Raw genomic sequence first — 27,410 nt, 5'->3', positions numbered from 1 at the left:
CGTACGGAAATAGGACTATGATGAAGAAATTATATCATATTTTAAACAGTTAGTAGTGAATTGGAATAACCAAACTAAATGGAAAGTTTCAGTCTGCCATCGGTCCTTTGGCTGGTACTACGCTTTCCATTTATTTCAAGAACATAATTTGATTCAGAATTTGAAGGTAAAGGCAGATATATATGAATTATGTATCTACCTATATTCAGTTAACAGTATTAAGTAACACCATTGGGTAGTCCATTTGGAAAACTACATGTAATACACAATATAGAAATATGAAACATACAAAATGAAACAAAACAACCAGAACTTTTAAATATTATCAACAACGGTTATTATTATTCAAAAATAAGTTTCATATCTTTCAATTCCATTTGCAATCGCCCAATTATTCATCATACATTAGCAGACTAGCACATGACAAGTTAGCGTCGCCACATTTAAACATCTTATACCCTAACATACGGTTATCAATCATACATTAGCAGACTAGCACATCACAAGTTAGCGTCGCCACATTTAAACATCTTATACCCTTACATACGGTTATCAATCATACATTAGCAGACTAGCACATCACAAGTTAGCGTCGCCACATTTAAACATCTTATACCCTTACATACGGTTATCAATCATACATTAGCAGACTAGCATCACATCACAAGTTAGCGTCGCCCTACATTATCAATCATACTTATACCTAACATACGGTTATCAATCAATCATACATTAGCAGACTAGCACATCACAAGTTAGCGTCGCCACACATTTAAACACTCTTATACCCTAACATAGGGTTATCAATCATACATTGCATCAAACACATAGTATACATTTAAATATCATTCGCACCATATCTTAGAAAATTCTTTCTTTAATATTCTAACTTCTTGTTGGTTGTTGACTGCAGAAAATGTAGGAAATCATTTTTGAGTTTCCATATGTAGGAAATCATTGAGGTTTCCATATGTAAGAAATGATTGAGGTTCCACGTGTAGAAGAGATTAACAATGTTTATTTAACAATGGAGTTCCTAAGCTTTAACATATACGGTTACCCAGATGTAACATCCTATGGACAGAGCGAAATATCGTTGTGACACTCATCAGGATAGACTTGATTAATTAACTTAAAGAAAGAGAATATCATAAACCTAATAGTTGTATATGACAGTCCCTTCCACTAGACCTGGTATGGAAGCTAATGACCCCAGTCAATGTGACATCTTCTAAGCCAGACCTCGTTGAATCAGTAAAGGGAACGCTTATGTCTATGTCTATCTGACATTCATAAGGCTATACCTGGTTGTAACGCTTTAGAGAGAGCCTAGGAGCAATGTTCATAGACTGAAGTTCCTGGAACAGGAGTTTACATGCATATGGGATCTTGAGAGTTGACACCTGACGGGAGGACTTGCAGAACTGACACCAGCCGGAGTATCCTAGGAGACCACATTCCCCACATACGTCTACCTTAAACTCATCACTGGAGATCATCAGCCGCTCCAACAATAGCATGCTGCAACAGAAATTTTCTCATCACCATACTGCATGAGAGATTTTTTCATGAATTCCAAATAACATTAAATGTTTCTTTTTCTGATAGCAATAACAATATTACATCAATACCCCTTACCTAGCCCACAACTAACAACAATTTCACCTTACCTTGCCCAACAACAAACAACAATATCACCTTTCCTAGCCCAACAACAAACAACAATATCACCTTTCCTAGCCCAACAACAAACAATTATTTCCCCTTACGGTTTACCTAACACCATTACCGAAAACACCACTAACAAAAGTGCCCCCTTACCTTGCCAAAAAACCAACAACATTCCTTGCATAACCCCTAATTAACAATTTTGTATTTTCCCCCTTCCTGGTCAGAAAATGAACATATCGCCTTTCATGAAACAAAAGACAAATGCTGCTTACCTCGCACCATAACCAATTAGACAGTCACGTTCCATTTCCCCAAGTCGGAGACCACCATCACGAGACCGACCCTCTGTGGGCTGACGTGTGAGGACAGCACGCGGACCTTTGGCACGAGCGTGCATCTTATCCATGACCATATGTTTAAGTTTCTGGTAATAGATTGGGCCAAAGTATATGTAGGCAGACAGTGGTTCTCTGAAAACACAAACACCAAAAGAAAAATTCAATTCAATTCTAGCAAGGAATCTATGTAAATATCATGATGTCCTTAAATTCTGATTTCAAGTGAGGATTTCACATCATCTCCTTTGAAAATTAGGACGAAAAAAAGCTCTGAAATATCAAAACTACTCACCCAGTGATTCCAGAAGTGACATAGTCTTTGCCGAGATAGTTAAACCCATGACGGATCAGGTCAGCAGACAAATCCTCAACTTTGTCTCCACTGAATGCTGTAAACATCATACATTGAATATGAGGCTGTTTATTAATGTTACACATAATATGGCAGTGTACAACTAAAAACCCAACAACAATTCAGTTTCAAACGTCCAAAATGGTTATTAAAGTACAAATATTTTCTATTCTGTAAAGAATCGCTCAACTTCAACATGATCACAGCTTTGATGATGGACAAAATACAACATTGAAAATTCAAAAAGATCTTAAGACAATTAAGGAATGATTGATTAGCAAACGGCAATATACAAATGACAATCTATACAGCTACAAAGAGCAACAGACACGGGATGATGGAGGCCTCGGAGGGGTTTTAATTCAATGTGTGAAGCTCAAGGTATTACCTGTGCCATAGTGGAACTTGCCGTCCAATACCCCCGCCTTACTACCCAACAGCTCCATTAGCTTTCCAACCGTCATTCTGGATGGGTAACCATGTGGATTCATTATCTGTGGACAACGCAAGGTTCTACATACATCTACCGTAAACTACCTTTCTTTTGTGTGAGATATATTTTCGCAAATTTCGCGATTAAGGTAAATTCACAAAAGTTTATCTTGATAATTTCTACAATTCTTACAAAATCGAATTCGTATGTATTTCCAGGCAGTTTTGAATCCATGAAACGTAATCTCCGTGAACATGTTTGAGAAACGGAAATCGTAAAATTTAGTTGCAGTGAAAGAAATTTGGTTTGCAGTATTCAGATATAATCATTGCTTACAGTATTTTTTTAGTATAGGTCGCGACTTTTCCCGCTGAAAATCGGGAGTGCGACCTATACACCAGTGCGACTTATACGTGGACGAAAACCCAAATCAAACGATTTTGTTTTTTATCATTACATTGCAATTCACATGTGAAAATCGTAAGTTTTACTCACCGGTTAAGCAAAGTTATAGCAATAACTTCGGTAAAAGTGTTTAAAAGAAATAATATGCATTGAAATTATACTAAGATGGCAACGATTACGTACCAGATGCATAATCATTCGTAAAATGGTTTAATTCACGGAAAATCTGCAGACTGAAGCGGGGTGATTGTTTACAATCTCAACACAATGGCGATATGCTTATTGATTCCAGTATAGGCAGTTTTATGATGTCAAACAAAGTCGGGAGATAAATACGTCTAACATAAATTTATTTGAAGTTACTTTCCTTTCAACAATGAATCATAATGTATCATTCTATAGCTAACTCACAATGTTCCCTTTTTGTATAATAACTTTTCTGTACGTGCTGAATTTTGTATCAATGATACCATGTCGATTGTATATGACAATGACAGGGCTGTACAATTAGTTAATCTTCAATATATCTAGCCATTGAACAAATATTTCTCCTTTATTGTTTTTACACTAATACTGAGCACATACAATTTGAAGAAAGGACGGTAAATACTCACAATATCTGGACAGATTCCCTGTAATATAACAAAGTCAACATGATATAAAACTAAATATATTACTGCTAAGAAAATTAGCCCTGTATACCTATTGCTATAGGCCAAACCATGGCAAAATAAATGACCTCAGAAGACATAAGAATTAACCTCCAAATTCAAACAAATATCATAATTATTTATAGTACAAAGACTTCCAAAATACTTTCAAGATGCTCCACGGCCGACAGAGCATAAATGGTGTTCATCGTTTGAACAATAATTGGCATTTAATCGTGTATATAAATGTTTGATAAACAAAAAAAATAATACAAATAATTTATTTTGCCTTCAGTGCATGCGCAATCAGTACTTCATTCCATATAGTATATAGTGCTATGGAATTTTTTCAAGATGCAATTAAATATTTTTTATATTTTTAACTAAAAGTAAAATTAGAAGCTCGAACTTGTCAATGATGGTAATGGTGTCAGTGGTAGAGCATCTTTAATTTAACGTCATTGGAATCTGACTCGCTTGTATAACTTTTTCATTTTACTTTAAGTATGGTGATAATAAATTTTTTGTAAATTGAAAGGTTTGCTATGATGATTTTGTGAAAACTCAAGACTTACTAGATCTGTAAATGGCATGTCCTCTTGTGGAACAATTAGACCACACACACTGAAAAAAACAACATTAAATTGATTTGTTTGACATACAGAAGGTCATATAGTATAACCCCTCTAACTTGAACCTACATCAATACCCTCCATTCGTCGAACTGGTCGCATTGTCCTGACCTTGTCTCTATATATTTCATGTAACAAAACCCTGGATAGCTTGAGCAGTTATTCGTCGAATACCCCTCATTCGTCAAACAGAATATATCTGTGTTTCATTAAATACATTGTACATGATTTTAAGCCATGTAATCAGCTAATAGGTGTTTGACATTTGATAATTTTTCAAAAGCTCATTTTTTTATAATACATATGTTTTCAATTTGATATTGCAATCATATTCCACTTTCATGAAAATACAAAATGCATAAATCCCGGTAATTAAAATGTCATTGACATGCATTGTTTGTCATATTTTGAAACAAGACAATTTGACTGTCAATAATCCATCATGACCAACCTCGGATGAGTCGAATACCCTCTATTCCTGAAACTATTGATCTGGTCCCCTGCTGTTCAAGTTATAGGAGTTTTACTGTATATATAACTTGTCATAGAAATTTCAAAAGTTTGATTTTACTAGTTCAACGTCCTATTAACCATGGCCATTTAAGAATCTGACAGGGTTATTGGTGGAGAACAAAGGGGAACCCAATGACCAAGTTATACAAGTACTTTGTGTTATTTATAAGTATATATAATATACAAATATATGGTTAAAAGGTCGGTGACTCTCGGTGACACTCAGACTTAATTTTGTTGATATCAAATTGCCCTTACCCCTTTTGTCCGTGTCGACTACTGAACTTGTCACCAATCTCAGGTCGCCGCGTCTGGCGGAGCAACATCTTGATGAGGAAGGCCTCCTCTGGGTTTGACGTGATGAGAACCTTCTCTATATAGGACGGCTCTGCTGCCTTGTACCTAGTGTGTGAAGAAAATTTTTATCATTAGTGGAGTTAGCCTAAGTAAAGATCTTCAGGAAAGTTTGATCATCAGTAGAGCTAGCCTAGGTAAAATCTTCATGACAGTTTGATCATTCAAAGAGCCCTTTTTCGATTTTAAAGGCTATGTGATTGGAATCCTTTTCTTTACTATTATCATTGAGTCTAATTCTTCAGTTGTGAGAAATCTCACACTTTCTGAAGTGATATCAAAATGTGATGGGAAGATGCATCCCTATACCCTGGTCACTGTGAAAGACTAAAGTTTCGATTATTGAAACATCCCTCTACTTTAGCTGCTCAAGGGTCTTGTGGAGAGATACATCTTGGGGACATCCCTGTACTCCGATTAATAAGTCTGGTCGTCTGAGAGGGTCTAGAGGGGAGATATACATACGTAATGGGAACATCCCTGTTCTCTGGCTACTGAGCCTGGCCAGAGAGGGTCTGGAGTGGAGATACTTACATGATGGGAACATCTCTGTATTCTGGCTGCTGAGTCTGGCCTGATAGGATCTGGAGGGGATATATACTTACATGATAGGAACATTTCTGTATTCTTGCTGCTAAGCCTGGCCTGACAGGGTCTAGAGGGGAGACATACTTAGGTGATTGGAACATCTCTGTATTCTGGCTGTTGAGTGTGGCCCGAGGGGGTCTGGAGGGGAGATATACTTACGTGATGGGAACATCTCTGTACTCTGGCTGCTGAGCCTGGCCTGAGGGGGTCTGGAGGGGGTTCATAGTCACTGTTGGCATGTACTTGTTTACCATCACCTGTTTACTCTCAACCTTCTCACCTGTAACATGGTAAATATAGAAAATCATACATAATCATGACCTGTCTGTACTTAGTATTACTGTTAGTTAACAATAGGGTTTCTTTATCCATTACTAATGGAATCCACGGCAAGGATTGTGTTCTAAACTTGAAGTCACAGTTGTATTACGGCCACCTGAAGGACAAGCTGATGAAATACAGTAACCGGGAAAGCAGCGCTACAAAAATAACCTAGAAAAGTGAAGCGTTATTATTAGTAACCTGGGGAACGGAAGTATTTCAATAGTTACCTGGGGAACAGATACCGTCCATATCGAGGATGCTGTGCCTCCAGACTGGTTTATGTGTTGTGGCATCCAACATTGGTCCCATCACTTTATCAAAGCTGTGATTAGCATACCTCTTCAGGGTACAGGCCTGCTTTCTGTAAACCAGACATCTTCCAAATCCTACAAAATTGAGACATTAGTATTAGTAAGTAAATAAAAGGCCTACTACTACCTTTCCGAAACGACTTCTTATTTTTAAAATGGGAATGTAAAACTACAAAATAAGAGATCTATAATTTTGTAGAGTCATAAAAGTTATTAACTTACCGTTAATACTACATGTATCATCACCTTCTGAACAATTTGATTAAAATAAATAAAATTTTCATAACGCAAGTCGTCTTATGTTTCACGTCGTCGTCCTAAATACCGCACGGTTGTTGACTACCACTTCGCCAGACGGCAAAACAAAGAAATAATGACTCTCTACTGTTATCATGTATTACGCAGGAAATCATGCATATGTTTGGTGTTGTAACCTCATCTTAGGCCATCGGTATATATTTTCTGATATTACTTATGTTTTTTAAGAAATCTTTATATTTTGCTCCAGAAAGGTAGTGGGCCTTTAGATATAATTTTGTTCTGAGAGAATCATTCAAGTCTTATTCCTAATGTTCTCAATATCCTCATGATAGTTCTGTTTACCAGCAAACAACTTCCAAATCCTGCAAATCTATCTGAAACAGCACATCCTAAATATTGTAAATGTATAGCACTGTACACTTACCTCTGTCTAATGAAGCCTTGTTCAGGATGAGGGCGTCCTCAATATCATAGCCACTATAGCTCATGACCGCAACTGTGGCATTTTGTCCTGCAGGTAACTTGTCAAAGTGTATCAACTCAATTGTCTGAAAATTTCATAGATAACAATTACGTAAAAAAAAAAAAATATTTCTTTGATAAATATTACTCTATATTAATACAAACAAGATAAATAGGATGAATCTTTGTGGAAAAGAAATCAAAATAGAAGTGTAGAGCTAATGCTGACCTTCTTGAGGTTCTGTAGGTTACGAAATCCAAGCTTATAACTGGTTATATGACTACATGCTGGTATGCAGGGCAATTGATAATGTGGGTAATATTAACACTTCATATTCAATTGCAACAAGCTGTTGTGGAAAAAATATATAAGAAGATGAAACTTCACCTTAGACTTCACGAGGGGGGCCTGCGGATAACACAGTAGGTAGAGTAGTGTATCAATTCTGTTCCTCTGGTTGTAACCGATCGTTCCTACAATCAATGTCGTTTGAGTTAATGTTATCAAAAAGTAATCATATATCTTAGAATGAAGACACAATACATACCTTCCTTTACTGTCAAGGAATCTTTTAAAATAGTACATAGTACAGTGCTTATAATAAACATATAAATAACTTAATGAACACATACCTCCTATTAAGATTTAAATGTATTTACATTGTACAATGCTTATAAATAAACATATAAATGTATTTCCAAATATCAATGATATTTAATCCTACAAGATCAGAGTAAAGATCAAGTTTGTTTAAGATGTCTAGTTACAGTATTGTGGTATGAATTTGATCAGAAAAGGTTGAATCAAAGAACATTCCATGTACAGGAATAATTCATGAATTTTAAATCTGAAGATAGAGAATGTGACTTATACGTAGCCTGTCTAACTTCAGCATATTCATAATAGTTACATGCATGGACTGGGGGTGATGAAGCAAGCAGATGAAACGTTTTGAAAATTAAATGAGATTTAGAGGATCAAATGAAATGTAGAGGATAAGAAGAAATGTAGAGGATCAAGTGAGATGTAGTGGGGATCAGATGAGATGTAGATGATCAGATGAGATGTAGAGGATCAAGTGAGATGTAGAGGATCAAGTGAAATGTAGATGATCAGATGAGATGTAGAGGATCAGATGAGATGTAGAGGATCAAGTGAGATGTAGAGAATCAGATGAGATGTCGAGGATCAAGTGAGATGTAGAGGATCAAGTGAAATGTAGATGATCAGATGAGATGTAGAGGATCAGATGAGATGTAGAGGATCAAGTGAGATGTAGAGAATTGGATGATATGTAGATGATCAGATGAGATGAAGAGGATGAGATTTAAAGTCGAGGATCAGATGAGATGTAGTGGGGATCAGATGAAAAGTAGAGGATTAAATGAGTTTTAGAGGATTGAATGATATGTAGATGATCAGATGAGATGAAGAAGATCAGATTTAAAGTCGAGGTTCAGATGAGATGTAGATGATTAGATTAAAAGTCGCGGATCAGATGATATGTAGAGGATCAGATGAGATATAGAGGATCAGATGAGATGTAGAGGATCAGATGAGATATAGAGGATCAGATGAGATGTAGAGGATCAGATGAAATGTAAAGGATTGGATGATATGAAGATGATCAGATGAGATGAAGAGGATCAGACTAAAAATCGAGGATCAGATGAGATGTAGAGAATCAGATGAAAAGTAGAGGATCAAATGAGATGTAGAGGATCAGATGAGATGTAGTGGGGATATCAGAGAAGATGTATAGAATCAGATAAAATGTTTAGAGGATCAGGTCACTTACCCATAGCTTGTTTACCCATAGCACATTGGTAGGTGTTACGAGGAGACTGGTTATGATGCGGGTAGGGAATCAGTCCTGCACACACTCCTAATATGGTAAAAGGTTCTATCTCCAAGTGGGTTGTCTCCCTTCAAAAGAATTCACAATTATCATTAAAAATATTTTGAAATACCAATTCCCATAAACATAAATATTTATAATGAATTTTATTATTAATTATTTAAATATATTTTACTGCCATAGAGATAAATAGAGATGAATGGCAGCCTAATACAGAAATATCATACAGTCATTCTCTTACCTGGTAATGTCAACCTCATACAAAGATATCATAGAGTCATTCTCTTACCTGGTAATGTAAGCTTCATACAGAAATATCATACAGTCATTCTCTTACCTGGTAATGTAAGCTTCATACAGAGATATACAGTCATTCTCTTACCTAATGTAAGCCTCATACAGAGATATCATACAGTCATTCTCTTACCTAATGTCAGCCTCATACAGAGATATACAGTCATTCTCTTACCTAATGTAAGCCTCATACAGAGATATCATACAGTCATTCTCTTACCTAATGTCAGCCTCATACAGAGATATACAGTCATTCTCTTACCTAATGTCATCTTCATACAGAGATATCATACAGTCATTCTCTTACCTAATGTAAGCCTCATACAGAGATATCATACAGTCATTCTCTTACCTGGTAATGTCAACCTCATACAGAGATATCATAGAGTCATTCTCTTACCTGGTAATGTAAGCTTCATACAGAAATATCATACAGTCATTCTCTTACCTGGTAATGTAAGCCTCATACAGAGATATCATACAGTCATTCTCTTACCTAATGTCAGCCTCATACAGAAATATCATACAGTCATTCTCTTACCTGGTAATGTCAGCCTCATACAGAGATATCATACAGTCATTTTCTTACCTGGTAATGCCAGCCTCATACAGAGATATCATACGGTCATTCTGTTACCTGGTAATGCCAGCCTCATACAGAGATATCATACAGTCGTTCTCTTCGTTTACATCAAGGTATTCCACTAAACCTTCCTTTAAAAAGTCATCAAAACTCCTACAAAAGAACAATTATGTTTTATTCTTCACCTCTTACTATGCAAAGAGCTTACAGTCAAACTCAACATAAAGTTGCTGCAAACATGATGATATTTCCATAAAAAAAGTCAATTTGAAAAAATTTGATGCATGAGCAGGTCTCATCAAACAAATAAATGCCATCTAGAATCATTGTAAGGATAAGACAGTTATATATTTTCATACATTGGATAACTTCAATACTATTAATGATTGATGGAATAAAATTAATAGTCATCGCACTATGAGATTAAATATAATATTAACTAAAGACCCCGATAGTAATAATCATGCAAGATTTTGTGATAAAGTTTGGTTTTCCTCCACCCAATTTAAACACTCTTTAGTCAGAATAAATTACCTAAACCCCTGGGTAAGTTCTTCTATGTGCTTCTGTTTGACAAGGGGACGCCCGTCTTTGACAATGATGTATGGTCTGAAATTAACAATAATGAAATTTAACAATAGGATATAAAAGTAGTGTATGGAATGTAGAAATACATGTATAAATCCATAATTCTGTTCAGGAAAGTTGAATGATCTTATCAGTAAAGAGAGGAAATATCTCCAGTAATCAGAGGAAATACTCCCCTTGCCATTGTATGTTTCAGATCACATCTGACATGATTTGTTGCTCATAAATACTGTTCAATTAGATGGAATCCTCTGTAAGAGATAGAATCACATCCCTGAAATTGATTAACCAAAGTGAATTTTTTAGACACATATTACAAGAACTGACTAACCGACAGGTAGGGCGTTAGAATTGTACCTGCTGCCCCTTTTGCATGATCATAAAAGGCGACTAAATTTAGGATCTTATCTTTTCTCTTCTTCCTAACTGACTTTCTCTTTCCTAATGCCTCCCTTGGCACCGTCTCACTTTTGGCCTTGAGTTGAGCGTTCGCCCCCGTGAGGAAGGCTCAGGGTTCTGTCCCCTGGCCAAGACACACCAAAGTCTATAAAAGTGGTAGTTTCTGATCATGCTTAGTGCTCAGCATACAGGGAGTGGAACGACTGGTTCGCCTGTTGTCAGTATAATGTAACCGGGTGGGGAGTGTTGCTTGGTGTCTTCGGCGGCATGCTTCAGTGATATAGCACTATAAAAAGGGCAACAGTTCCACTATACAAGAAGACACACCATGAATATACCGCAGTCTCCCAAAACACGCACCTCGCACAACATACATGCAACACACCGCATACATGGGAGGCCGTCCTTACATGACCATAGCTGTTAATAGGACGTTAATTAATCAAACAAACAAACAAACAAAACCGACAGGATCAAGTGCTAACAGTCGATATGAAGACATATTATAAATACTGACTCACCAACAGGATTGACCCACACAGAATTTTCCAGAACGAATAATGCCAAATAAAGATGAAAGACTGTTTAATTTGAGCCAGATTTTTTTTTGACTCCACGATCGACCCTCATCAGTAGACATGTAGACACATTATAATACTAACTCACCGACAGTCTGCCTCCATCAGTAGATATGTAGACACATCATAAGACAGTATTAACTCACCGACAGAGTCTGCCTCCATCAGTAGATATGTAGACACATTATAAGACAGTGTTAACTCACCGACAGAGTCTGCCTCCATCAGTAGATATGTAGACACATTATAAGACAGTGTTAACTCACCGACAGAGTCTGTCTCCATCAGTAGATATGTAGACACATTATAAGACAGTACTAACTCACCGACAAAGTCTGCCTCCATCAGTAGATATGTAGACACATCGATGAGATTGGTTTGTACACACAGACACAAACTCGTCTATAAAGCCTGCCCTCCTCATCAGTCGGAATGTCTTCACCAGTTTTTGATGATCACGGATCACTCCAAGAATGTTACCTTTCAAGAAATTATTCACAAATTTAACATGATCTTCCCTAAATATACCTGGAAGAATGCACTGGTACTGTGTATACTATTTACTTACTACATACAGTAAATCATGCTTATAATGTACAACGAATCCATTGTTATACCGTAGTAATTTTCATTCCCCGTCATGGTTCCCATAAGATGTCTGTAATATGTATATAACGAATTATGCTTATTACGCAGTGATTTTGTTGGTCCCCAGAGCATCGTTATAACAATGTTTTACTGTACATATAAAATAGTCAGTAGTTTATTAAACTCTTATGATTATTATCATTTGTGCAAAAATTGAATCATGCTCAATTGGAGAACTACATACATAGGGAATAGCAAATAGAATCTGAGAAAAATCTTTTTGACCAAGCATGAATAATGATGACAAGCAGTTTGAACATGAATAGTTTTTGTATATGTTGGGTTACAATTCATGCTGTTTCTTCCCACTGACCACTGTACTGACCATTAAGAAACACCAGATAGACTCTTGGACTGGTCATTTCCTCGCCACTCAGTAGCTGTATGTCCTCTACCCCAAGGTTGAAGGCGAGGCGGATGATGGGCGTCTCCTCATGATCTGTAGTGATGTGGGTCATCAGGGCCAGATTTTTCACCAGACCACACGACTGAAGAACAAGACATGAAAGTACCATATATTAATTAAATGGAAGATAATATATTGCTATTTCACAATTATCATCAATTTATTAAACAACCATCCTTGATACTCCAGGGGTTTCAATCACTTACGGTCTCCACACCCCTGAACTGTATCTCATAGTAAAACTTAAGACAGCTCAGAGGGAAAAAATGAACCAATCACAGGCCAGCAAAAATTTCCTTTGAAGACTACAAAGATTGTGATGCCCAACTTCAAAGCCACACAGTCAACCAATGTGTACCATTATACAGACTAAATTACCTGTTCTGTACTGTTGCCTTCAGTTTTACTATGAGCTAGTCCAGGGGTGTAGAGATCGTAAGTGATTGGAACCCCTGGAATACTGAGGATATCACACACCATGCGTGTTTTATCAATTAGTGTAAGTGTATTTACAATAAGGTAATGACATACTGCTTTGTGAAAGCGATAGTGTTGGGAATTGGTGAAGATTTCATCATCGATGATCGGATAATATTGGTTAGTGTCAACCAATCGATTTTCAATTATTAATCGGTTACTCTTTTGTTACTTTATTTTAGTTGCTTATGATGTCACCCAATAAAAGAACTATTATCAAAATTCTTGACAAATAGAAAAAACATAATTATCGTCAAAGTCAATTCACAAACTATGATAACGTTGACTATTCAAATTCAATATGAATTATAAAACAATACAAATGTAGGCCGATATGAAATCTAAAGCTTCACGACATTGATGGTCGCCATTAAGGCATTTTGTTTTCATACTGGCTTTATTCTGCATAGTTTCGTATTCTGATTTATTATAAGATTTGACTCAAGTCAATGTAACAATCTTTATTGATGAACAAATTAGGCCTATAATGTTTATTTTGTTATCATATTTGTTTTGACAGCAGGTTTGTAAAGAAGTCATATTGCTAAAGAGAAAGAGACATAAACTCTGTACTCTTTAAGGGAAAATGAAAGTAGAATTTCCACTTCCTGTTTTGATACCGACCATTGATGTTGATATATGATAATCAATTAATCAAAATTGGTTGTCTTTTCGATTAGACATTGATTATAATTGATGAATGGGACAACACTAAAAACGATGAGATAAAACTGAATGTTGTATTGGCCATTGAGAGTAACTAAAATTGATGTGGTAATAGAGACCAGACTTACCTCCCCTTCAGGTGTATCAGAGGGACACAACATTCCCCACTGTGAAGGTTGCAGTGATCTGGGACCACTCACTTTCCTAGTTTTCTCAAACTGCAAGAGAAGAGAAGTTTCAATATATATAACAGAAACTTATATAACAGAAAACAATATAACAGCAAACATTCGATTACTTGTGCAAGCAAGGGAAATTGTCTATGGCAAAGAATAATTAAATATTTTAACAAGACGCTGGATCTAATTATGAAGATAGGAATAAAGATACAGGTGAATGTGTGTACTCGCAAAAATACAAGCAAACAGACAATAACCCAAATTTCAATTATTCAATAGTTACCAGACCATGTCTGACCTTTAGTTAGGTGGTGTGGACTTAGTTTTAGTGAATCCTGACCAGTAGAAAGTGAGGAAAACAATAACTGATCGTGCTCACCTGACTGGAGATACGAGTCATCATGCCTAGTGCTGAAATAAAGGATAATCGGGATAGTACTTGTGTAACTCCACCTCGGTCCATCTTAAATCTCTTGATAGACCAATTACCCTGAAACAAACGACACATTCATCATATATATAATACTAACAGAAAACAGAATATTTATTTTGACGAAATCAAATGTTAGTTCAAAAGCAATCTAGAATAAAATGGATTAGAGCAAATAAACAATAGACAGAATATACAATTAGCTCGTCATATTTTAGTAAATCATGCAAGAAGAGCCACTTAGTCTAAAACTGTCGCCAGAGTGTACTAATACCCCCAGCTGCACAAATTTAGTAATAACTCCATTAATAGTGGACATTGCAGAAACCTATACAGTTTATTCAACTCCCCTTTAAGTCAGGGTTCTGTGTATCAAATTTTTCAAAATCTGTGGAGTTTTCAGTCCGCTAAAAGGTATATCTAAAAAACCTATCAGACCGTGCACAACAGGCTAGGATACCAGAAGTAATTGGAGAATACATATCTAAATTGCATGAAGGCGTAACTATTTGAGAACTGACAGCTGTATAAACAACATACTTCAGGTAATTATGTATTCCATGTACAATCTGAATTAGTTTATATATAAATCAGGTTGTAATTGAAAAGAAATTTCCTGTTCATAACACATTCCTGTGTTTTATACTTTGTAACTTACCGTAGATATTGCGTTGATGAGTCCGTTTGTGATCTGGTCTTGTCTCATGTGTTTAACAATGTCAAACTGGGCAGCTCTTGGTTTGGGTATTGTCATGTCAGCTATCCTCTTTAACTACAGAACAATTAATTACAGTTTAATAAAACAGTCATAACAATATTCAAACAGGTAAATTAAGTCCAAACATATTAATCCTGTGTTAAAACTCACCATACAGTATGAACATAGCATTTATTGATAATATTTTTTTTCAGATATCACAATTGATATAAATATAACAAAATGTCATTTACCTCAGAATTAAATTTTTTGAACAAGTCTTCGAACAACAGAGAAAGCAGCTGCCCCGCCAACTCTAGACGCTTGTTACCATAGTAATCCCTGTCATCAGCCTTGACCTTGTTACCCTTGGCCAGGATCACACGGCGTACCATCAATGCCAGGTACGCAGACTTCACCTTGAAGTTCCACTGCACCACCTGTACATGTAAATAAGGGCAGGATTACCTACATGGTATCATGGTAAAAGTTTAATAAGAAAAAATTTAATCTTAATAATTCAATAATCATTATATTGTCGTATTCATCTTTGATATCCAAACTCTTATTATGATAAATGTAGATAAAACCAGAAACTACATGTACTGGTATATTTCAAATTGGGAAATTGCATGAATCAAAAGTTTCTTAAAATTTAAGTAGTTTTGATCACTTTTGTCTACTCCTCAGGCCAATTGGGGGCAAGAAGTCAATCTGAATCAACATGTAGATACCCGGGGGGTATTTATCAACGATGATCTAGCTCATACTAATGATTCTATTCAAAGTAGTTGTACTTATTTTAATGACTTTGCATACATTTATAAAGACTAAATACAACATAAGGGGATTCGTTTCCAAGAAGAGTCTGTAGTTTGTGGAATAGGATAATTATTGCAGTAACTTACCGGGACGTGGGCCAGTACCACACTGTGTAAAACGTCTCTAGCATCGTCCACCTTACTCTTCTTTGCGGGACCCCACATACGGCGCTGTCTCACACGCATACCTATGTATTTTAGAGCCTACAAAATAACAAACAGTTCGTTAAAACTTGATTTTTTTTCAAAGGAACATATATCCTCCTGTTTAAGTGTCCCAATTTATATTTTGAATAATAATACATCTCATCTCTATCCACTAAACCATGAATAGGCAGAAGGTATCATTGATATCATGGGTTTGAGTTTTATTATATTAAAGTCCTATTAACAGCCAGGGTCATGTAAGGATGTGCCAGGTTTGTTTCATAAGGTTTTATATCATTGATATAGAATGAATGTACTCTAATAAGTTAAAGACAAATTCCATTTGTTGATAGATACAATGACATTTAATTATGAATATCATGAGAAATAAGATTTGAAAATAGTTGTTATAACCCTAGAATATAACCTGTGTCTGGGTGAAAACTTGAGCGCGATGACACTCCTCTAGACATGGGGCGATGGCCGTGAGAACTTCCTCCTCACTTCCAATCATTTGTACGATCTCTTGATCACACTCGATTCCCATTGCCTTGAAAGCAATCGCCACTGGTATATCCTACACATAAACATTGTCAAAGCTTTATTCTTCAAAATTGAATATCAGCATATATATTAGGTAAACATCATTGATTGAAAAAGAATTAAAACAAGAATAATGACTATTACATATTTTTAAGCAATGTATGTCTACCGATGACCCCTATGAGTATTTAGTGTGATTCAAGTTTTATCAATCATCATTACTAAAAAAAAAATCATAATTCAATACCAGGTATTCAATTTATTCATGAGACTTTACTGTGTCAATACTGTGCTTAGTTATATCAATATGATGGTACATTTTATCTGAATTGTGTAATGATATGCTACTTTACATATTAGTTTGTTACCTCAGCGAAGGTATTATGGCGGAGATAAAACTTCTCTTTCTTGGTGGTCACATATGTCTTACTCTTCCTTTCATGTGTTGAGCTGTGTAATGCACATTTATACATATGTTAGTATAATATCTAATATAAAGGTATAACAATATCATCTATAAACATATTATTCGGTCTACACAGTAGGTATACATGGGTAGTCAGTACTGGTATACAATCAAAAACTCAGTAAAATCTATTTTATCTAGTATCACGAAAACTCTACTGCCCTTTGGTCATTTACCTAGTAACAGAACACTCTATGGTGTCTTTGGCCACTTACCTAGTAACAGAACACTCTATGGTGTCTTTGGCCACTTACCTAGTAACAGAACACTCTATGGTGTCTTTGGCCACTTACCTAGTAACAGAACACTCTATGGTGCCTTTGGCCACTTACCTAGTAACAGAACACTCTATGGTGCCTTTGGTCACTTACCTAGTAACAGAACACTCTATGGTGCCTTTGGCCACTTACCTAGTAACAGAACACTCTATGGTGCCTTTGGTCACTTACCTAGTAACAGAACACTCTATGGTGCCTTTGGTCACTTACCTAGTAACAGAACACTCTATGGTGCCTTTGGTCACTTACCTAGTAACAGAACACTCTATGGTGCCTTTGGTCAACTAGTAACAGAACACTCTATGGTGTGTCACTTACCTAGTACTTGGTCACTTACCTAGTAACAGAACACTTGGTGCCTTTGGTCACTTACCTAGTAACAGAACACTCTATGGTGCCTTTGGCCACTTACCTAGTAACAGAACACTCTATGGTGCCTTTGGTCACTTACCTAGTAACAGAACACTCTATGGTGCCTTTGGCCACTTACCTAGTAACAGAACACTCTATGGTGCCTTTGGCCACTTACCTAGTAACAGAACACTCTATGGTGCCTTTGGCCACTTACCTAGTAACAGAACACTCTATGGTGCCTTTGGTCACTTACCTAGTAACAGAACACTCTATGGTGCCTTTGGTCACTTACCTAGTAACAGAACACTCTATGGTGCCTTTGGCCACTTACCTAGTAACAGAACACTCTATGGTGCCTTTGGTCACTTACCTAGTAACAGAACACTCTATGGTGCCTTTGGCCACTTACCTAGTAACAGAACACTCTATGGTGTCTTTGGCCACTTACCTAGTAACAGAACACTCTATGGTGCCTTTGGCCACTTACCTAGTAACAGAACACTCTATGGTGCCTTTGGCCACTTACCTAGTAACAGAACACTCTATGGTGTCTTTGGCCACTTACCTAGTAACAGAACACTCTATGGTGCCTTTGGTCACTTACCTAGTAACAGAACACTCTATGGTGCCTTTGGTCACTTACCTAGTAACAGAACACTCTATGGTGTCTTTGGTCACTTACCTAGTAACAGAACACTCTATGGTGCCTTTGGTCACTTACCTAGTAACAGAACACTCTATGGTGCCTTTGCGCCCAGCACTGGTATCAACAATCATTCTGTTTTTTGAGAGCTGTTCCTGGATCAAGATAACTTTCTCATTTCCTTTGACAATAAAGTAACCACCTGGATCCATTGGACATTCATTCAGCTTGGCCATCTCGGCTGGACTCTTGCCCGTCAGGACGCAATTGGAACTCCGCAGCATCATTGGCATCCTATAAATAGAAACAAAAGGTCAAACTAAGGTCACAATTGGAGCTCCGCATTATCATGTTAATAGGCATCCTAGGAATAGAAAAAAAAATGTCACATTAAAGTCACAATTGGAACTCTGCAACAACATATGCATCCAACATAAAAAAACAAAACGTCAAACCAAGATTTACAGCTGGAGCTATGCTGCATTCTTGGTCATTTATATAGAAAAATAGGGCAAATGTAAAAAATTAAGATCATCATAAGTATTTTGCAGTATCTTGGCCATCCAAGAATCAAAAGGCATTTTATGCCAAGCGCTTAAAGATGCTCCACTGCCGACAAATGGTATTTTTTCACTTACATGTATCAAAAACAGGAGCAGACGTTTTAGTATTTTTCTTCAGTTACAAAAGTTACTTACTTTACACCATTACCAACATTGAAAAGTTTGAGCTTCTAATTTGACTTCAAGTTAAAAATATGAAAAATAATTTATTGCATCCCGAAAAAATTTATGATGCACTATATCCTATATGGAATGAAGTACTGATTGCGCATGCACCAACAGCAAAATGAAGTATTTTATATTATTTTTTGTGCTAATTAGACATATATATACACGATAATGCACCAATGATTGTTCAAGTAATGAATATCATTTATGCTCTGTCGGCGGTGGAGCATCTTTAAAGTAATAATATTGACAAATTTTACCTTCCGATTGGGAGATTTTTCCTGACAATCCTCTGGTTTCCACGGGTGTATTCTATGTCCACTGTGAGAGGTGCTGAATAGGTCATATCTCGTAGACGACACTGTAATGTCAGCACAATCAATTCATTATTCTTGGAAAATATATCAAATTCTTGAAAAGTCAGTCTTATACAGTTATTAGCCACTGAATTCTATACACTTTTTTAAAATTTACCTGTATTCCATTGTTATTTTTCTGATCAATCTGAGGTACTTCCCTTTGTTTCACTGTTAGTATCACTCCATCAATACTGGTAATGTTTCACTGTTAGTATCACTCCATCAATACTGGTAATAACAGAGTGAAATGAAGGGAAGTAACTCTCATAGATCAGGATGATCACCATTCTACTATACATCTATGTTTTGACAGGTATGAGTTCACAATTTACACAAAAGCAAGTGAAGATAACATGGTATACAGTTTTTTCTTAATAATTTTCTCAAGATAACTTTGAAAGGAGATTAAAAACGTTTAATATCTGGTAAATAATTGTGGACTTTGTCAACATAATTGCAGTACCTCATGAGGAGATATGGGTTTTGTTATGTTGAAACCCTCTTCCACATCTGGCATCCCAACATAGATGTTAAGATATCTGAAAACGGTAAAGCATTCATATATACCATAAGCATTCTAGTAATAATAATTTATTATAATTAATATGGTCCGGTCAAAAACCAAAAATACTTTTCACTCTTTTAAATCAACTGTTGTTTAATATCAGTTATATTTCATAATTACAATAAACTTGCTAGCGCATGGATTTTTACCTAGAAGCTAGTCTATGTAAACATGACTATAGCAATATCTTAATGAGTTTCCTTGTAATTAATCATTAAATGGTTTCATAAGGTAATTAAAGACATATCTAGGCTCTTCTAAAATCAAAGACTAGACCAGTCCATTATGAAGTTTTAGGGATGAATGAGTTAAAGGATGTGTGACACAAATAGGTATACAGAGTTTTCAACATCCCATCAGATGACATATTATAATTCTTCATTGTCAGTGCAGAATCTAGCTGTGTTCAAGAAAGTAAGCTGATCTTCTAATCTCACTGACCTATTTCAAACATTAAAACAAGTGTAATCAATAATAAGTACTTAATAATAAGGCTATAATATCATGTGTCACTACATGCATTCAAAGATAAGTTGCACAGATAAAACTATATTTGATACAAACTTCATGTAAAAGTTGGGATCAGCATCACTGGAGATTTTCTCATTCGCCTTCATAATACTTTTAATCTAAAACAGAAAGGGGTAAAAATTATTATTAAAACAAAATTGAGTTGTGTGAAATGTCAAACTAATTATATACTTTATAAACGCTATCCATTTTTAATACATGAAATTCAAACAGGCAATAGCTAATGTACTGGTATGTTCTATTTTTATTATCTAACTTATTTTTGAACAAAATTCCATTTAAGTTGTATTTCTTGTAATTTTCACCGTCACAAACTTTCATAAAACTTACAATGTGTGAATATAGAGGCTTATAGATGATGGTTCAGATCCATAAAAGCACCAATATACTACTGACATATATATTAGCTGTAAATGTCGCATGAAATATCACATATTTTAAAAGAACAGCCACAGTCAACGCTATGTTTCAAACTTTCGGGTAAGATCGGAAAACCGAGTTGCATCACGTGACCGACATCAGCATTACCCGTATAGATAAGAACTTCTCGAGCCGTATCACGTGATCAATACCGGCAATAGTCGTACAGATCGAAATAGTTCGGAACAGTTCAGATACACGTGTACACGTTAAAAATCAATATTTTAATTCAATTGTTTAATAACTTTGCGATTACGAACTTTACAAATGTCGGTGAATATCGAAAGTGAAAACTTAGAGAGGTGGAAAAATATGTAGAACACTTTATATATATACTTTTTCTATGCCAAAAATACAATAAGTCACAGACCATACAACTTTAAATGCAATCCTTCGATTCTGTTATATCAGGAAATTACATGTTTATTTATTTCAATGTTTTGACTTTTGAGAAGAGGATTTGTAAATTGGATGGTATCAGGAATACTAGAAGAGGATTTGTAAATTGGATGGTATCAGGAATACTATGTTTGAATTATGAAATTTAATCACATTGTTAATTTTTTTTGGTGTTAATTTGTTAAAGCTGACAGATTGTTACTCAGATAGATCATTTCATGATTATGCATTTAAAATCATCTGTAGACCACAATCAACATTGTTATTTTATTGTGAAATATAATTATGCATTATATTTGAAAATATTTGATACAATACTGCAAAATATTGTAAACTTGTGATGATAACACAGTTTACATTATGAATCAACACTCACCTCATTGTTTATGAAGAAATTGAAGGAATCTATATGCTGTTTTACCAGGCCTTTCACCTTCAGGAATGCAGGAAGAAGTCTCCATTTCTCCTGTTTATACAAATTGATCAAATTGATTTACACTGTAGTTTAAATTCATGATGAATTCATACCGTTAAGGTCAGTTGATGGTTGGATTTAAAGATGCTCCACCGCCGACAGAGCATAAATGATACTCATCATTTGAACAGTAATTGGTGTTTAATCATGTATGTGTGTAATTAACACAAAAGATAATATGAAATAATTTATTTTACCTTTGATCATGATGCATGCGCAATCTGTACTTCATTCCATATTGGATATAGTGCCACAGAATTTTTTCAGGATGCAATTAATTATTTTTCATATTTCTAACTTAAAGTAAAATTAGAAGCTTAAACTTTTCAATTGTGGTAATTGTGTAAAGACAAAATCGTCTGCTCCTGTTTTTGATAGTGAAAAATTAACATTTGTCAGCGGTGAAGCATATTTAAAGTTTAGTGCTAAAGGAAGTGAAACTCTTTCCCAAGAGTTCATTATCTAACACAGAGATAAAGACTACGGTATGTGTACCTATTTAGAAGTCTCTTATTTCATTGTCCATTTATAGGCACATATTTATAGGTGTAGCGGGTTATGACTGCTGGGTCGATCATCGGTGACCAGGTAGCTCAGTCGGTAGAGCACTCGGCTAGTGTTCGGAAGGTCCCGGGTTCGAATCCCGGTCTGGCTGCTACATTTTCTCCTCTCTTGTTACGAAATTGTCGCCCAACTAAATAACCCACGGTGGTGGTGTTTAGAAAGGACTTGTGTGTCTTCGAGGGCGAAGACTTTGAGAAAGGAGGGAGTAGCGTAGCGGGATTGGGCTGGGTCGATCATCGGTGACCAGGTAGCTCATGATCAGATGGTAGAACACTCGGCTAGTGTTCGGAGGGTCCCGGCCCCGGTCTTGCCGCTACATCTTCTCCTCTCCTGTTACATACATGTAGGTAACAGTTATCCAATTGAGTAACATATAGGCCTATATGTATGAGTAATTAATAAGTAGAAAGTAAGAAACATATTGCATGCATACGTACATATGTAGAAGTAGTAAAATATCTGCTGGAATGCAGGGTACACTAGACTGACAACTACTATGGGCAAGAGCCGTTGATCTATTGCAGTAATCCCTATTGAGGTTCCTCCTCTAGACTCTTTTATAGTCGGACGTTTGATAGATGTCTCTCGTCGGAGACCTATCAAACGTCCGAATATAAAGGAGTCTAGAGGAGATAATCTCAATAGGGATTACTATTGTAGCAGTAAACTGGTAAATGGCTACATGCTAACCTGTACGGTCTTGACTGGTTCCACAAGCCTCTCCTTGTCCATCCTCATCATATCCTCAATACTCTCCATCTTTGTTTTCAGTTGTTAATTTCCAATTCGCGCTGAAAACGTGAAATATTAATGTCTAATCATTGCCGTATTGTGTCATCATGCTGCACATGGAGGCAGCCATATTTGTTTACAGCGCCACTTTATAGACAGGGGAGGTAAATATATCAGAGTAAATAATTTCGCGCCAAAAATATGGTTCAGCTAAAATGATACAATTATCATATATTTGAAATATTTCCGATATCCTCACCATTGTTTACTACATTTGTAACAACATTTTCGATCATATGTTTTTCTTCGTCAACATAATCTTTTTCTAGTGAAAAGCAACTTGCAAGCGCACAGTCTCAAAAGAGGAAAACTCCACCTGTATACATATATATATGTAAATACCTAAAATTACTTTATATATATGACGTGATACAAATATATAATTCTATACATGTACTGAATATTCTACACTTGGCATCATAATGAAATACATTGTTTGTAAAGTGACTCTTGCATATACTGAATGGCCGATCAATTTATCGGAGTTTGAAGTTTCATAGGAAACCGAAAACCACGATAATTTCCTCATTATACATTACTAACTTAATTTTTATGTGATTGTGTATTTGTAAATTGAAATAAAGATCGCTAAATGGATCGATTTATTCAGAAACTATAGCAATAAAATCGGAATGCACGCTTTTGAAAGCTGTGTTTCGCATGATGATACAGAAATCATACATGTATAACATGATGTACATTAATTGTATCTCTTATAACATAGTGTTTAAAATCTTTTAATATGTAACATTTAATTACATGTATTTAGATAGCTAATCAATGACAGGTGCGCGTATTTATATTTTTCTTTCATACTGATAAAAAAACATAATACAAATTATACTATTAATTAAATTACACAGATATTGTATACCCCACAGAAAAGACGCGACAATTTCATCTGTAATGAATAAACATATCTATAACCGTCATTGTATATCCTGTTTGTGTCATTTTGGCTTCTTCGTAATTTCTTCTCAACTAGTTTTATGGACGACGTGCACAAGCTTGTTCAATGCCTTGGTATTGAATATATTCCCTTGTATTTTTAGTTATTTCATTACGGATTCGCGTCTACTTTTATATACATTTTGTACGTGTAAACGTATTTGGAATACAAAAAAAATGAAATTATTTACTTCTATATGAGCAAAGAGATAATTTGCCATTAAGGAAAAAACACTTACACCTCATAAACATGCGTCTAAAAATTCAATAAAATAATATACAATCATCACCGCTCTAAAAGGTTTTAAAGATCACTTCAATCCCAAAATACATAATTTGATTGTCTCGGTCTGGCGCACAAATGGTTGATATAGCAAGTGATGCGTGACATTAAACTAGAGTACCTGAGAAATGAGACGGATTCACAAAGGTATGACAAGTTATCTCATCTACATATACCTTAAAATACAAGTTTTTAGTCTAAAGTATGCGCGGTAGATGGAGTTTATGAAGTTACATAATGGGTCTGTATCTTTTATTACCCTTATTCCGGGATACGTTTCTGTATAATGGAGCATACATGTGCGCATAGACTATATGATTTCTGGATGTGGGGATAGCTGTTCGTCGGTGGAGGTAAATAATGTGTATTTGTATAGATTGACTATAGAGCGTTGTGTATTTTTTATAGGTTGATAATTTTGGATGACAATATTAACATGATATTTAGAACAAAACCTTGATGTGGTGACGGTACATGTAAGCAATTGGATAAAAACAGTATTCTGACACGTGTAAACAGTATGTTAATGTGTTGTGTTTCTTTGTGATTGTGTGCGTGTTTATATCTTGTGCTAGCAATTGGATGTGTTGAAGAGTTAGTAACGTGTCCGTTCGGGGCAAATTCAATTCATGCGTCTAAAAATTCAATAAAATAATATACAATCATCACCGCTCTAAAAGGTTTTAAAGATCACTTCAATCCCAAAATACATAATTTGATGTCTCGGTCTGGCGCACAAATGGTTGATATAGCAAGTGATGCGTGACATTAAACTAGAGTACCTGAGAAATGAGACGGATTCACAAAGGTATGACAAGTTATCTCATCTACATATACCTTAAAATACAAGTTTTTAGTCTAAAGTATGCGCGGTAGATGGAGTTTATGAAGTTACATAATGGGTCTGTATCTTTTATTACCCTTATTCCGGGATACGTTTCTGTATAATGGAGCATACATGTGCGCATAGACTATATGATTTCTGGATGTGGGGATAGCTGTTCGTCGGTGGAGGTAAATAATGTGTATTTGTATAGATTGACTATAGAGCGTTGTGTATTTTTTATAGGTTGATAATTTTGGATGACAATATTAACATGATATTTAGAACAAAACCTTGATGTGGTGACGGTACATGTAAGCAATTGGATAAAAACAGTATTCTGACACGTGTAAACAGTATGTTAATGTGTTGTGTTTCTTTGTGATTGTGTGCGTGTTTATATCTTGTGCTAGCAATTGGATGTGTTGAAGAGTTAGTAACGTGTCCGTTCGGGGCAAATTCATTGAAAATGGACGTTGTCATACATTTTGTTGACTGAATTGGTGGATAGAATGATGAACATTTTATAACAGTCGTGATTTTTTCCAGGAAATACGAGATTTGAAATATTATTAAAAAATCGGGATTTCTACTAATAAAAGTCTCTGTAATCAAAGCTCCCTAAACTTCCTGTAGTTTACTCTGATGCGAATTTAGATTGCCATAATGTATTAATGCTACACTTTCATCTTCTTTTGTAAGTTTTACTTCTACTGTGACATGTATTCGGGTTTTTTAAGTTCCTACTTTTGTAGGTATTTTCTCATAAGATACAGTCGTCATTTAGAGCAGTATATGTTCATTCGGAAATACTTTCAAATATTTAGAGTATATATATCCACTGGCTGCGTTTGGCGAGAACATAGTAGGGGACGGCTGTATACTCGTGTTGTGTCTCCTTGTGTTATCAGCCTTTTTATGCGTTTGGTGAGTGTGCGGATGTTTATGAGACTGTATTATTGTAGTATTGTGCCTCATTGTGCTTTGCATCCCATGTATAAGTTTGGTGAGAGCATATTTAGAAGACGGTTGTGTACGTACCCGTGTTGCGTCTCCTTGTGCTAGCAGCTTTTATGAGTTTGGTGAGTGTGTTGGTGTTAGTAGACGATGGCATATACTTGTGTTGTGTATCCGTGTGTGTGCGTGTCTCTCTTTGTGATAGCGAGATTCTAGCCTTATTATATCACTACCTCGCTGAAGCATACTCACTCTATGGTAACGGGATCCGGCCCCGGTTGTTTGGTATCTTCTTCCGGAAAAATCGTACCCAAAAAAATGAGAGGGGTACGTGCTAAATCGCTTCAATAACTCAATATTATTTCATTTGTTGTTCGATACCTATCAAAAATTAGAACAGTGAAAGCTTAAAATTTTAATATGTCCCACAATTGTATGTGAAAATGAGAATAAAGTCTTCTTTTTGTACTACTTCAAAACTACTAAATTACTGTTATTTTTGTCACCAGCTGTGACAGTTTTACAATACACACATACACTTTCAAATTATACATGTACATTACCAACTCTTACTTTGAGCTTGATATTTGGGTTTTCATAAATATGCCACGCTTTGCGGCTCCCTGCTTGTGATTAAAATTTAACCAGGTTGTTATACCAAACCGTATACTAATATAATGACTATACCAAACCGGAATGTTGTGCATACCAAACACGTACACTATAGTCATAACCCGCTCACTAAATATCATCGATTATGGGACAAAGGCCGTATTCGCGATAAATTTGAAGTGGTAGATAGTTTTTGTTCTATTCCTTATTATCGAGTTTATGGAGCGATTTAGCACGTACCCCTCTCATAGTTTTGGGTACTATTTTTCCGGAAGTAGATACCAAACAACCGGGGCCGGATCCCGTTATTTACCATACAGTGATACTGTCGAACACAGCATGCCAATCCGGGTAATACCAATACTTCGAGACAAGCAGTCATCCCATTCACTAAAATGAACGCTGATTAGCAGAATAAAAAAAACTACAATCATAACATGTTACTGTTTTGAACGGTAGATGATGACATAGATATCAGTCCCAGGGGTGATCAACTGCGCTCATAATGTGATGAGAGGGGCAATTAGTTTGCTTGTCATAAGATTATTACGACCGATATGGATAATGATGAAGTATATTGAAGATGCCTATCATCTTCGCT

At 35.7% G+C, this 27,410-nt stretch overlaps 1 protein-coding gene across 2 annotated transcripts; it reads right to left on the bottom strand.

The window, feature by feature from the left end:
• Positions 1–726: 726 nt before the first annotated feature.
• LOC138326288 (DNA-directed RNA polymerase III subunit RPC2-like) lies at positions 727–23,262 on the bottom strand. Of its 2 annotated transcripts, none has more exons than XM_069272409.1 (29): positions 23,085–23,262; positions 21,732–21,821; positions 20,570–20,634; positions 19,904–19,979; positions 19,342–19,442; positions 18,429–18,644; positions 16,978–17,059; positions 16,494–16,643; positions 16,007–16,123; positions 15,353–15,538; positions 15,060–15,173; positions 14,351–14,461; positions 13,921–14,010; positions 12,569–12,731; positions 11,922–12,075; positions 10,565–10,639; positions 10,085–10,183; positions 9,094–9,221; positions 7,683–7,768; positions 7,257–7,380; positions 6,488–6,646; positions 6,096–6,216; positions 5,253–5,396; positions 4,425–4,473; positions 3,814–3,831; positions 2,750–2,855; positions 2,302–2,398; positions 1,944–2,141; positions 727–1,521 (listed from the first exon to the last, which is right to left on the bottom strand). In XM_069272409.1, exons 1-29 carry the CDS (start codon positions 23,151–23,153, stop codon positions 1,299–1,301), a joined length of 3,411 nt encoding a protein of 1,136 aa, XP_069128510.1. In that variant the 5' UTR covers positions 23,154–23,262; the 3' UTR covers positions 727–1,298. The 2 variants fall into 2 exon arrangements, with proteins under 2 accessions (XP_069128510.1, XP_069128517.1); XM_069272416.1 differs by lacking the exon at positions 23,085–23,262 and adding an exon at positions 22,832–23,018.
• Between the last annotated feature and the right edge of the window lie 4,148 nt (positions 23,263–27,410).

This window comes from Argopecten irradians, chromosome 1, assembly GCF_041381155.1.
Source record: "Argopecten irradians isolate NY chromosome 1, Ai_NY, whole genome shotgun sequence".
Classification (NCBI taxonomy): domain Eukaryota; kingdom Metazoa; phylum Mollusca; class Bivalvia; order Pectinida; family Pectinidae; genus Argopecten; species Argopecten irradians.
The sequence above is the reverse complement of the archived record's forward strand: the minus strand, read 5'-3'. Positions and strand labels throughout refer to the sequence as shown.

What these genes read in the sequence shown, in the direction of transcription:
- LOC138326288 (XM_069272409.1), bottom strand. Translation starts at nt 23,153, where the DNA reads ATGGAGAGTATTGAGGATATGATGAGGATGGACAAGGAGAGGCTTGTG. An exon ending in CTGATACACCTGAAGGGGAG is followed by an intron (nt 12,732 to 13,920) that starts GTAAGTCTGGTC and finishes CTTGTTCTTCAG; the next exon opens with TCGTGTGGTCTGGTGAAAAA. An exon ending in CCCCCCTCGTGAAGTCTAAG is followed by an intron (nt 7,381 to 7,682) that starts GTGAAGTTTCAT and finishes TGAAATTTTCAG; the next exon opens with ACAATTGAGTTGATACACTT.